Source organism: Rutilus rutilus (genome assembly GCF_951802725.1).
Source record: "Rutilus rutilus genome assembly, chromosome: 22".
NCBI lineage: Eukaryota > Metazoa > Chordata > Actinopteri > Cypriniformes > Leuciscidae > Rutilus > Rutilus rutilus.
In genome coordinates this window covers 26,195,278-26,209,577 of record NC_140227.1, presented here as the reverse complement: position 1 = coordinate 26,209,577, position 14,300 = coordinate 26,195,278, and the positions used below count along the sequence as shown (strand labels likewise).

Genomic DNA, 14,300 nt, shown 5'->3' with positions numbered 1-14,300 from the left:
GTACCCTTTAAAAAGGTTCTAATATGTACACTTTTGGTACCAATATCCTAGCTAACAGGGAACGTTCTCAAGATTTTCAACAACGTTCTTAAAAAGTTATGTAAATGTTGACAAAACGTTCTTATAATGTTATTAATAGTTAATATACGTTCTCGTAATGCTGAGAGAAAACGTTCTAATAATAACATTCTCGGAACATCCTTATAATGTTATTTTTATTTGCTGAATGTTTTCATAATATTCATGGTACGTCCTTATGATGTAATTTGTACCTGAATGCTCTAGTAATGTTGAGAGAAAATGTTCTTGGGATAACAAATCTCGGAATGTCCTTATTATTTGCTGAATGTTTTAATTATGTTATGAAACGTTCTGAATACAACATAGGTAAAAACTCGCAATTCTGACTTTTTTCTTGAAATTGCGAGTTATACAGTAGAGATGAGTAGCGACATTTTATTGCCGACATTTGCTCTCAAAAGGCATATTAATAGCCTAAGAAGTTGATGATTCACCAAATATGAAAGAACAAAATATCCAAAATACATTATAAAAGCAGGACGGATAGTTTAAACTTTACACACACTAAAGAACAATATACCTATAAAGATAACTACAACGATAACGTTCTGTTGATTATAAAAGTGAGCTGCACTTTTGTCGTTCGGTGAGTTCTGATTGGCTGTAAATGTTTTTATCTTTCATTTCTGAAAACGGTTGCAATGATATCGATTCTGTGTCGTTATCATTATAGCTGTGGTGTAAACCTCCCTATTCTCATAGAATTAGAATGATTATTAAAACTATATAGATGTAGTTATCATTGAGGCCCGTTCACACGAAGAACAATAACTATAAAGATAACTATAATAACTATTAGCATTCACACCAACGCATAATAACATTCTGTTTATTCTAAGCGTGCGCTGCTAAGTCGTCTGACTTTTTAAATGTTTTTATTGTTCACCAGATGATGATGAAAATGATTAAAAAAATATTGTTCCTCTGCGTCATTATCGTTACAGCTGTGGTGTGAACTTCCTAATTCTCATAATTAAAGATTAGACTATTAAAACTATATGTATCCTTCTTGGTGTGAACGAGCATTAAGTCTTTAACAGTGATCTTACTTATAGTCTGGCAGAGAGACTGATCTGAAACAGCACACAATTGCGTTCATGATTGTGAATGTGTTTCTCCGGGAAGTCACAAGATCGATCTTGGATATCTACAACCTTTTGTTTCTCCTTCTGTGAGGAATTTGGGTGTGGAGTTTCACAATTAACTCAAGTTTAATGAACATATTAGCTTGGTTCTAGTTGCTTGCTAAAAAGTCTCTGGAAGTTGCAATCTATTATGGTATATCAAACTCTCAAACTGCTCATTGGTTGCCAGTTAATTAAAGAATTGAGTTTAAAATCCTTTTACTTGGCTATAAATCTTTACATAATAAAATGCAACGCAATCTGTCTAATTTACTCTACCCCTATAATCCCTCATAGCCTAAAGTCTGAAGATCAAAACTTGCAACAAATTCCAAGAACTCGCTTAAAGTGTCGCGGTAATAGAGCTTTTTCTGTGGCTTTTCCCACTTTATGGACCAGCCCTCTACTTTATCTGCATTCAAATCTAGTCTTCAAACATATATCTTTTTATTGGCTTTTAATACATTGCAATGTCTTGTTTTGTTATTCTCTGATTCCGTTTGAACTGAAACTGAATTAAAACAAAGCAACATTCACACAGTTAACCCTGCTGACCAACCATGACCCAGATTTACATTCTCAAAGGTAAGAAAAATAAACCACGGTTTCTGAGTATTAACAACTTCATAGCAGAATCTGTCTTTGTGTTTAACAATTTATTATTGGCCTGTGAAAGATCATGTTTGGCAAGCAGAGGGAAATGGCCTGTGACCCTGAAGGCCATGTTTGGCCTCCCTCATGACCATGAGAACTGCAAAGCTTCGTGGGATATGCCTTCGGTTCGGCCTTCAGGCCTGTGTTTTCCCCATGAACTTCAATGTTAGGTTACAGATGAGACTTCAAATCAATCTACATAGATATATGGAACCGCATAAGGGTTGTGTTGACATCAAACAGAGCATAGTTTTTATTGTAACTGTTATTGTGTTTAAATATGATCAATGTGAGTGTTGTACATAACTTAATGTCCACAAAAAGACAATATTCAAGTGTTGCAACTACAGCTTTGTTCAAATCTTGTCAGCAGTAAATAAAAGTTATTTTCTCTGCTGAAGGTAGTTCTCTCAAAAGGAGGGGAGGGATTGACCTCTGTGACAGCTTTGGTCTTCACCCTGACTGATTCTTGTTTACCCAGAATCCACTATGTTTACCCAGAGGACCTGCAGAGAGATGGGCATTCATCACATTCACCTGGGTTCGGAAAACCCGCTGATGCCTTGCCATGCGTTTATCCTCAATTGACAGGGCCGGACCAGAACAAAGACTAAGTAAAAAATGTCTTCATTCCCATTTGTGGTTGCCGCATTACATCGCTGCTCATTTATGTGCTATTTACCACAGTGCAATGAAACATTTTCAGCTAAAGGTTTCGGGCCATGCGACACCAATTTACCCCTCTACAAATTAAATCATTAAAGGTTGCAATTTTATGATATCTCTCATAAAGTAAAATGTGAATATAAAAGGCAGATTTTGTCTAAGACAGTCTGTTTCACACATTTCAATTCACCACCGAGCTGCATTACTGCTCTCAAATGGCAGTGTAATTAATATAGTGCATTCTCCTTTAAAAATGTAGCTCACATCGTGTGTATATGTGTGTGTTTGTGTGTTATAAAGGCTTTTATATATAAATGTACAATTCGAGTGAGCCATTAGCCAGTGAAGAACATGTAGAAGCAGTGATGTACACATCTGCACACACACACACAAAGCACTAATGTGTGCATTAACATTTTCCTGACATTGCCAGGCCATTAGCGGCTGGTTGACTGACTATTATGGACCAGGATCCTAATTTAGGAGGTGAACTCCGCTTTTAATGAGAGGGGCGAGTGGGGGTGTATGAACAGAAAAGACACGCACAAAAAAAATAGGATAGTTTTCTGTTCATGAATAGCAGCCGACGCAATACACGGACAACAAGCATTAGTTGGCGAGTCCGGACACGTTTCCTTCCTTGCTTTTAATTCACCCTAATTCACCAGTCACGTTCTTTGAAACGTTCCAACGGTTCGATGTCATTTCCTGGGTGCATCACTACAGTCTTGAGGCTTATTTTTCCAGTTTCAAAGGAATTGTGGAAAAACACCCACTACATAAATAGAACAGGGATTTCCTCTTACTTCCTTTTACTTCTCTAGTTCTTAAACCTATTAAACAGACAAGCAGGGTGTTGTTTACCATTGGAGGTCAACTGCCCCATTGACACAGGCGTTAACGCTTGGACATCGGTCTAAAAGTGACATCTCTGTGTCATCAGATGTTGCCGAAATGCTTGGCTGCTGTTGAATGAGGCACATCTTGTCCACTATCTCAATTCAGACTCTATTGTAAGGTACATGACCACCAGAGTCAGCCCACATTTCCATTGTAGATGTTCACAGTGTGTTTAACAACCTCTCTCAACCAGCATTGAGAATTCAACGGTTGTTTATACACTGAAAAATGTCCAGATTTTGTCCAAAGACTGTGGAATGCAAAGCAATATCAGAAGGGTTAGGGTGACGGGGACACAGTCAGTCATCGTGGTGAACACACAGTGATGGTGACAGTGGTGTGCTGTTGTTAATTTCAGATGTATTTGAAAAAGAACTGGAAGCTTCTCAACAGTGTTTGCCAACACATGACAACGGTGATGATTCTGCGTCTTTGCATCTGGTCTGAGTTGGCTTGTTCAATGTTTGAAGTCACTGACATCTGGCCCCTTCACACACTTACACGTTTACTTCAATTAACACACTCCACACACACTTACACTCTGTAAAAGCTGGCACACATTCAACGCTTGCTTTTGCACTAGAGCTTTTAAAACACAGGAGGCAAACACCACCAATGGAGCTTCCATGCATGTGAGGAATCTTAACAGTACCAACATTTCACAACTAAATACATTTTGTGAAAACATAAGAATCTGTCAGACTTAGGCTATAAACAAGCAGACAAGTACGCAAATGCCTGACGAATGCATTGCGAGTGTACAGTACAGTTGTAAACTAAGTCTCAGCCTCAGACGTCACACACACGGACACCTGATGCATCTGGCACACAAAATTGAAAACACTTCAAGAGTTTCAAAGTCATCATCTTATTAGTTGAATTCTACATTTTACATTTACATTTTCACACCCCCAAACATGAAGCTGAACAAAACGAACTGTGGTTGTTTGCTTTACATGCCGGTCAGATCTTGGGCTGCTGCGATGGAGTCCAGACCTTCTGCAGTCAGTCTAAATGTCTGGCTACGCAAAACTTTACTAAACTTTACTCTGGCAGTAACAAACCTCAGTCCTCAAGGGCAAAATAGTCAAATGTCTGTGCTATTGAACCAGATGTGCTGTAATTCAGGTAGTTAGCTATAAACATTTCAGTTGTTTAACTAGTTTAACTAAATAGCTATGCAAGATTTTTTTGCACTTCAAACTGTTGAAAACCATGAAACTTTCCGCTAATCTATACTTCCTTAATATCATTAAGGAACGCTTGAACGCTTTCCTCATTAAGGAACGCATTAAGGCGCTTGTTTCCGCCACAAAATAAAAATAAATAAAAGATAATTGCAACTTATCTCACAATTCTTTTTTTATTTGTGTTTGAATTGCGTGATATAAAGTCGCAATTGCAAGTAACAAAGTCAGACTTGCGAGTTTATATCTTTTATCGTTTATATATAAATTTTTAATTGTTATATTTCACAATTCTGACTTTAAAATTCACAATTGCGTGATATAAAGTCAGAACTGTGGGTTTATATCTTGAAACTACGACTTTACATAACACAAGTCTGACTTTATAACACGCAATTGCAACTTTATATCACGCAATTCTAAGAAAATTATGAAAAAGTATGAATTGTGAGATGTAAACTCGCAATTGCGAGAAAAAAGTCGTAATTACATTTGTTATTCCATGGTGGAAATAAGCGTCCACGCCTAATGGCAATGTTGAAAATGCAATGCTTGCATGCAGTGCAAGGCAAGGCAAGGCAAGGCAAGGCAAGGAAAGGAAAGGAAAGGAAAGGAAAGGAAAGGAAAGGAAAGGAAAGGAAAGGAAAGGAAAGGAAAGGAAAGGTGAACTTTTTGAACACTGCACAAAACAAAAAAATTAGTTTACTATAAATATTAGACTACAAATAAAATAATAATATAAATTATAAATACATAGGCTATAGGAGGAAAGGTAAGTGTCGGTACACGATCCGTTCCACCTGCACGATCCGTTTCACGCATGCGTATAATGGGATTTTAGCAATATTGCGATTATGCTTTACCTCATGTAAACACAATACTTAATAATGTGATAAGCTCATAATCGCATCAACTATAATCGTATTAAAACAGGTGGCGTACGCCGTTTTATAAACACTTGAATCGCACTAACTGAAGTGCGCGTGTTTTTGTCACGCACCTTATAAGCGCATATTCATTTTAAACTTGACATTAGGAAATTTTCCCTGAACTCTGTCAACACGACTCACTGTCAGCAGTCTACCTTCATCCAGAAACAGCTCAAATAACGTGACAGCAGTGTATAAAACTGTTACAGGCACCGACATAATATTTCTGTCTTCATCACGGCACAGAATAACGAAATACGTCCATAATAACCCGTTTGTTATTTAACGTACGTAATTACGCGCATCATATGCGTGAAACGGATCGTGTAGGTGGAACGGATCGTGTACCGACAGTAAGCACTAAATTATCACAATCTATAAATAACATTATATACACACACACACTTTTTCTATGTAGAAAAATGAAATATTCAAGTTGACCTGGCTCTATGAATCTTTTGTTCTTCTCCATAAGTTATTTAAATCATTTTGGATGTATTTTGAAGTCACATTGCAAAAATTCTCTCCAAGGAGTGAGGCACGAGGCCTCCTGGATATTCTTAAAACCTCTGGCAAGGAATTTGTTGGCCGTTATGTATTCCACTAAGCTCTAAGTGCAATTCCCTGTTTCCACTTGTACACCAGAAAGTCCATCTGTTCCATGTAACCTCAATGGAAAAAGAAAACCCCTTAAATATAGTTGTTTTTATATAAGCATGGTAACTTAAGACTGTTAAAGGATAAGGCCTGATTTTACAGTCGGAATAATTCACTTTTTCCACACAAAGGCCGAGATAAACAACATACTGATACTGTACTTAGTATTTCTCTCTCTCTCTCACCTTACGTGGTCAGTTGTGATCTCAACTGTAACGCTTAAAACAGAAATATAGCAGGCTGCTACGCATTTGTCATTTAATTCCTGGTATTATCTCGAAATTAATAACTCTGACATCATACGGTGAGAACAGCCTTCGGTATAGGAGTTTAATTTTCTTTTATGACTCTGCGGTCACCATCTGTGACTGCAAGTCTTTCAAACAAACCAAAAATGATGAATAAGTCTTTAAGGAGACGTATCCATATGAGCTGGCACAAGTTGCGGTGTTGCAGGATGCATTAGTCTGATAACTGAGGCACTCTAAAGCTTAATGAAGCTAAAGTCAACGTCTTCACCCTCTAACCAGCTGCTGCAGATTTTTCCCTATTGGGTCGTGAAGGGACACAAGCAGGGTTACCTCATTTAACACAAGCTGCTGGGGCCACCTGAGATATTTGTGTTGATACAGCCTCTCTGCCATTACTAAAGATCTTTCTGCTTTTTTCCACTCCAGAGACGCCAAAAAGCAATAAGTTGTAGTCCAAGGAACACTGCGTTCCTGTCCACTGCTGTAAGCTGCTAAAAATAATTTCAGCTGTTCACAATAACAAAAACTGGTTAAAGGTTATAACCGAACAAGTACAGACACTGCACATTCAAAAACATGTTTTGAAATATAATAAAATAACTATTTTTTTTCCCGCTTGCATCAATATATATATTCTATTTTAATATACTTTGAAATATAATTTATTCCTGTGATGCAAAGCTGAATTTTCAGCATCATTACTCCAGTCTTCAGTGTAACGTGATCCTTCAAATATCATTCTAATATGCTGCTCAAGAAACATTTCTTATTAAATATTATGAAAACAGTTGGGCTGTTTACATTTTTGCATAAGATTAAATAAGTAACTAAGATTATTTGATGAATAGAAAGTTTAAAAGAACAGCATTTAATTGAAATAGAAATCTTTTCTAACTTTATAAATGTCTTTACTGTCACTTTTGATTAATGTAATGTGTCCTTGCTGAATATAAGTATTTATTTCTTTTAAAAAAAAAAAAACGTTGTACTGTTTGTGTGTGTAAATACAGGTATAAACTTGATAATGTACATTATCACCGGTTATCACATCCGGTCATTATCACAAAATAAACCCCTTCAGGGTAAAATAGGCCCCCTTGTCTTCATGTCTGGACCCTGTCTGTTTCTTGTTTGTTTGTTTTTTTGCGATAATGACAGGCTGAGCGAACAGAAAATCCTGTTAGCTGCATGAATTTCCTTTCATTCATCGAGCTCATTGAGGCCGCCACCAGGAGCAATGCAATGACCAGTTTGACTTTGTAATTTTTTTTATTTTTGTGCATTTTACATAGCATTTCGAAAGCTTATTATAAAAAAATAATAATTAGTCTCTCCTGTAGATATTGTCCAGTTCTGTAGTCATATGTACCCAATAATGTCATTACAGACAATGGGCATTCTGCTTCCAGATTTCATGAGTGCTGTAAACTTGAAGAAATCTGTGTCCAGTTCGTTCAGACCTGTGTGAGATTTATAGAAGAATGGCATTTTGTGTTGTACGTCAACTTGGCAAGAAAGTCGTTTGGGAGCCACAATTGATTTGCTCAGCTTTGTACCATCTGACGACTTCCTTCGCCCGTCAGCACTCCGCGAAATCCCGGCTATCCTCCGTTTGACATTTACCATGAAGTCTTTAGCGAAACCGCGTCCAGAACTGTGCTTTTGTTCCGTCTGTTCCGGACATTCCGGTAAGTCCATCCAGTTCTGAATGAGATCAGCGAAGCTGTTGTCTCCCAGCACTAGCGGCTGCCGGTTACGCCCGCGGGTGAGTAGTGACGTAGTCCAGTCATCCGGGTCACTTGCGGTCTCGAACGCCGTCCAACTTTCCAAGCAAGCATCGGAAGTTGACTTTGGACGTACTCTGGAGTTGGCCGCCTGGTTGGTGCGAAGACACGCAGACGAAGATACGCGGATGTTTTTGGCGCGCCGTAACACCACTCCTTCATCCTGCCAGGAGGCCTCAGAGTAACCCGAATCAAACTCCAGACTCCGCTCGCTGCTCGGTGAGCTAACAGCCGATGGGTCGCCGGCGGTGTCCTCCTCCTCCAGAGAGCTGGACAGACAGCAGGCAGAGTCGTAACTGCTCGCCTCGCTGGCATCGCTGATCCTCAAGCGCGCTCGCCGTTCTCGTTGGGCTATCAGCTGCTTGCAAGCACGCAGCCTCACTGGAGGTCCGACAGGGGGCGCTGCGCAGCTCCGCCGCAAATGCTTTAGATCCTGCAGGGATCGCATCATATAACGCATCTGTTCCCGCAGACAGTCGCTAGATTCCTGTAGACACAACTGCAAAGAGACAGAAAGAAACAGTAAGAAACAGTGCCATTTTTTTTTAAATGCATGAACATACTTCTATTTTAATAAAGCCCAAGCTATAATTAGAAGATAACCACCACTAAATTAAATTTGGGTCACCCTCCTTTTGGTTTTGTTTTCCTCTGATTGACTTATCATGCTCCTTAAACAGGCTTGGACCTGCATTGTTAGAGGGCACGGCTCTATTTATCTGGAGGAGCTGAAAAACCACTCTATTCTAGATAGAGGGAACCTGAACAACCGATGAATGCACATGGTGTGGACACACTCACGCCCAGCTATCAAAATGAATGGATGACTACTACCAATCAGTTAGAATAAACCTGTTACTAGCCACACCTGAAATATATCTTTTCAAAAGAGTAATTACCACACCTTCCATCCATGCTATCAGAAACATGCACACAAACATACACACAAATCATAATCAAGAAATGGAAGAGCAATAGCTTCCTCATTTGAAATGGATGAAATGAGTAAATTGCAATTTCAATACAAACTACTAGCTTTCAAGAGTGAAGCTACACCATTTATTCATAGACAGTAAAATAAAATATGGAAAATGACCACATACTGTAAGTCTGAGATTAACAGTCTCAAAAGGTTCTCTATTGACAACAAATCCCAGTTCCTAACTTAACCGATAAATGCTACTACTGCCATGTTTGATGTAGTTGCATTCACCCAAATGCATATTAATTTCTAATAACACATCACAAACAAAACCAGCACAATAATGCAAGTGCCTAATTCTGTTTCATCTGTCTGAAATACTTCAATGCATGAGTATTTTTCCAAACTGTGAGTGCCAACACCAACATCTTCCCTCTTTGGGAAACTTTTCTGGCTTTTTGGGCAGATGCAGATCTTGTTTTTTTAACATATTTGCTGAAATCTGTATCTAAATTGACAAAAAAGCTCAGAAACACTGAGTGTGGATACCACGTGAACGCAGAAATAATAGCATGCAGACGGGGTCGAGTGACTGGCATTGTTTATATGCACAGATTGGCATGTGGTCCAGATGTCATTCCATATGCTAAAATTTCATCAACGGACATTACTTCACAATAACTAATCCTTTGCTGCACATAATGTAAAGTGATGACCAATCAGTGTAGTTCTACAGAGTAAACAATCTATTGTAATTAACAAGACAAAGTCCAACAAGTGTGGAGAGGTGATGATTTAGAGGCATGCTTACCATGTTTCTGGTGGAATGATGACAATCAAAAATCCAGTAACTTTAAATACTCCTGAAATAGAAAAATGTTTTATGAAACATTATGCTTTGCAAAGGTAAAATAAAGCAAAAAAGTTAAATAAAGCAATAAATATGATTTTGCATTTTAATAATTAGGAAAACATAAGTAACTTTTATCAGGTAAAAAAAAAATCATGCATGAAGCTGATCAAATGTGGAACTAAGTCTTGCACTTACATTTGTTGTGAAGCACAAAATCAGTACAATCCAGGCAGTGCAGATGTGGCTGTTGTGACTCAAACTCCAGATCATGAGCCCCCCACTGCAGACAAGCTCATATAATGTGCGTCTGTGTCATTCTAGCATGCGCGTCTCAGCCAATCACAGCGAAGCATCGCGGAGCAACCCAATCAAATTATCGCAGCTGGAACCAATCAGAGCTCGCCTGAAATCTGAGCGCTCGTTTCCACCCTCGCTCAAATTATGAGAATATTCAATGATGCCAAAAAAAAATTGTTTCATTTAAAAATAAGCACGTAAGATATTTATTTTACGTACTTTCACTTTACTGCTATTCTTGGTACGAAAGGCAAGGAAACAAGCATTGTTGAAGTGGCAAACTTAAAATGTCGTGCTGTTGATGGGTGCACAATACAATTTGTTAATAAATACCTTGTTCATTTTAACATAAAAGACACATTTAAGCTTAAAATATTTATCTTTTAGCAGCAATGTTGAATCATAAGAAAACCGTCGTCAGCTTTAATTTACGAACAAACTTAGGCTGCCAGGAGACAAAATGTCTTCGCCCAAAGTTGCTCATTTGAGAATCCTACTTTCGCACCTTTAAATATGTTAAAGATGTACTGCTGAGACGCAGATCTCAAATCCACTTACCCTGCTGTTATCAGCATAACTGACATGTTTGTAATGTGTAATGTGTGAATGTCTGTCCATACGACATTCACGGCATGTTGAGCAGCGCTCTCTGGCGGTCGGAGAAAACGCAGCATCGCCCGATTCTTTCTTTCTTTTTTAATCTTTTTTTTGCATTTTCAGAAAATAAACTTAGCCTAGCTCTGCGAAAATATTATTTACTCAACTAAATTCCCACAAAGCCACATGGGGTTGATGCCACTGTCAAGGTGTTTATTGTAATTAGAGTAGAATCTTCCCATTCCATTCTTTATTTTTCTCCCATCCTCATCTGAGACACATTAGGCTAGATTTGAAGTGTTTGGATGATGATTAGGCTTGCACACAAAAACATGGCTTTACAATAATGTTGATCCTTTTGTGATGCAAAGCTGAAATGTGGCAATCCAGTTTACATATAGGAAAAAGTGTGAACAACTGCCTAAACCTGTGAATCCACCCATTGTGTTATAAATGGCCACTTCATCCTGGTTGTTAAAGTGATCTTCCTGAAGCGTTAAACTTAAATGCACAAGTTTACTATATGTCAGATCAGGAACCTGGGCATGTCTTCAAGATTTGTTTCTTCATTTGCCTTCACCGAACAGAAACAACCCAACACGTGCTGCTTAAAGTTAGTGTTCATAACAACAGTAACCTACAGGTCTACAATCAGTTTGCTTTCCATCTATATAAAAAATAAGGACAAAGTTTAGCTTTACCCTTAAACTAATTTTAAGTTAGTAACTTCCAAGCAACCAAGGGAGTGTTAAAAATAACATTTACCAATCTCCAAGTGCATAAAGAGAGAAGTTAATCTAAACTTTACCTGCACTTTCTGAACAGAAAAATATGGACAGCAAATGTTGTGTCCTGTCGCAGAATTCCCTGAATACAGGTAAGTTCTATCAGTGTACCATTAATTAAATAATACCAGCAATATTTGGTGGTATACATATTTACATGTATAGTGCAATGTTTAATAATTTGATGTGTTGGTGTGATTTAAGATTTTCTAATAGTCAAAATTACATTTTAAAAGCTGCCCAAACCACTACTGGAAATAGAACAATTAAGTTTATTTATTTAATTACTTTCTTTAGGTTTTTTCTATATTATGGACTTATATTAATGTATTGTGGATTTAATATTATTATAGGCCTATAATATTACAGAATCCCAATAAAGTTCTAGAAATGATTCTATATTTTGTGTTACTTTATGTATGCTAAGTGGCTAAGTGCTAACTTCTTTTTAACAGTGAAACAAAATGCACATGCTTCCAGATTGTACAATTTTCTTTTTATAAATTTGTTCTACTCTCAGTGAGAGCTACAACAACTCCCAGTACAACCGTTACCACAGCTGTAAATCCAGGTACAAAAATGTGCATTCATTTAAAAACTCAAAGCATGAAGCATGTACTGCAGGGACAGTACATCCACATGTAAACCTATACTTATACTTTTACAATCACTTCGATGACCTCATTGAGTCGTTTTGCAAGAAGAAGCGGCTATGATAGGTTTAATGACTGATCTGTGATCTGTTCAAGGCTTGCGTTCACCTGGGTGGATGTGTTGGAGAGCACTGTTCTCAGAGCCGTCCTGCTGGAGTTTCAGATCCTCTGTCACACCATCAGCTGCTGTGTTTGAGGATCCCGTCATCAATCCCACCGACATCTTCACCATCCAGATCATCTGAACATAAGCAAATGAATATATTCAGCATTTTTACTGTATTGAATATAGTAATCTGACAGTAAGGTATCAAAATCTAATAATTCAGCAGTGCATTTTTAATATATACACATTGTGGCTATTAAGTGTTTGGTAAGACAGTATGCTGACTTATTCTGGTACAGATCTGATAGACTTTAGCAACCAGAATATATGCATAAAATCTTCTGATGTTAAAGGGATAGTTCATCCAAAAATGAAAATGTTGTCATCATTTACTCACCCTCATGTTGTTCTAAACCTGTTTGAGTTTATTTCTTCTGTTGAATACAAAAGACGATATTTTGAACAATGTTGGTAATCAAACAGTTGATGGTAGCCATTGCTCTAAAAAGTCACAAAGCTCATAAATAATTTTCATTTTTACAGCATTTTTATTTTATTTCTCATCGTTAGAAGCTCATATTGGTCTCTCGGGAGTCAATAAGCAATATGTACCAGGAAATATAATTAATATTGTCAATCAATAACATCAGATCTGATAACAAGAATACATCAGTTGAAATTAACTAAATATCTATGTATCTAAGATGTACAAATATGACACCAAATTAATATAAATACATTGTAATTAAGTGCCACCCGCTCTGGGAATAAATTCCCTGACAAACAAACAAAATAATTGACATTTTGAATTCACCCAGTAAGTTAGACGGTCATATGAACTAAAATGCATTTCAAATCTGTATGAACTGCAGTCAAAAGTGATTCCAGTCCCATTTTCTCTCCGGCCGAAATCCAGATCCTGATCACAGTCACTCCAGTAAATGAGTTTGACCCTCAGATTGCTGGTCCGTTGGTGCTGCCCGTCCCTGAAGACGCCAGTCGCATTAGTGATGAATGCAGTCGATGGAGACTGGCCCTTTAACTCCCTCCGACTGGCCATCTCAGGAGGAGACTCGGGTTTCACCATTGATCAAGTCGGAGGTGAGATCATATGGATCATCCCTACTTAAATGCTCATAAATGGTCCATTATACTCAAAATGTAATTTTAAATGATTATTTCAATTACCCTCCACAATAATCACATTGTCCAGCTGCATCAGTCCAGCTTTTTTTCAATCTGTTGGACAGCTGTATTTGGCTACAGAACTGGACAATCACAGCAAAAGTGTGATTTACCAGCTGAATACTGAATACAAAAACACACACTTGCCTATGTATTAGCCATATTGTTCAGTGACAGAGGAACTTGTGGCATAATACGCGTTTGAAAGAAGAACATATTTTGTTTTAAATGTTAATGCTTTTTTTTGCTGCAGGATATTGCATTGCATTTACTGTAGTAGCATTGTCACGACCAACCAGTTGAGAGCCACTATCTTTTCAGAAAAGTGAAGTGATGCAGACGTTCACATTATTCTCTTTCTCTTTTAGTGCAGAATGTAAATGATAACTCTCCAGTCTGTGACCCACTCTCATACAAATCCATTATCTTCTCCACCCTGGCGGCTGGAGTTCCCATTGTCACCCTCTGCTGCACAATCACAATCATTACTATGAATTCAACAGTCAAAGCTGAACATCAACTATCCACCATTATGCATAGGCCTAAATGATCACACTCAACAACAGCACCGTGTTTATGTTGTTAAAGGTGCCATTGTGGATCAAAAAAATCTCCTACATGCCAGAATGTGTCTGATGACACCATGTTTGAGGTCACCATTCAGGTGCC

At 37.8% G+C, this 14,300-nt stretch overlaps 1 protein-coding gene across 1 annotated transcript; it reads right to left on the bottom strand.

Annotated features, from left to right (window-relative positions):
- Positions 1-7,706: 7,706 nt before the first annotated feature.
- Positions 7,707-10,866, bottom strand: inka1a (inka box actin regulator 1a). The gene is made up of 3 exons (XM_084395615.1): positions 10,204-10,866; positions 9,967-10,018; positions 7,707-8,732 (listed from the first exon to the last, which is right to left on the bottom strand). The coding sequence occupies exons 2-3, from the start codon at positions 9,967-9,969 to the stop codon at positions 7,809-7,811; spliced, it is 927 nt and encodes a 308-aa protein (XP_084251741.1). The 5' UTR covers positions 9,970-10,018; positions 10,204-10,866; the 3' UTR covers positions 7,707-7,808.
- Positions 10,867-14,300: the final 3,434 nt, after the last annotated feature.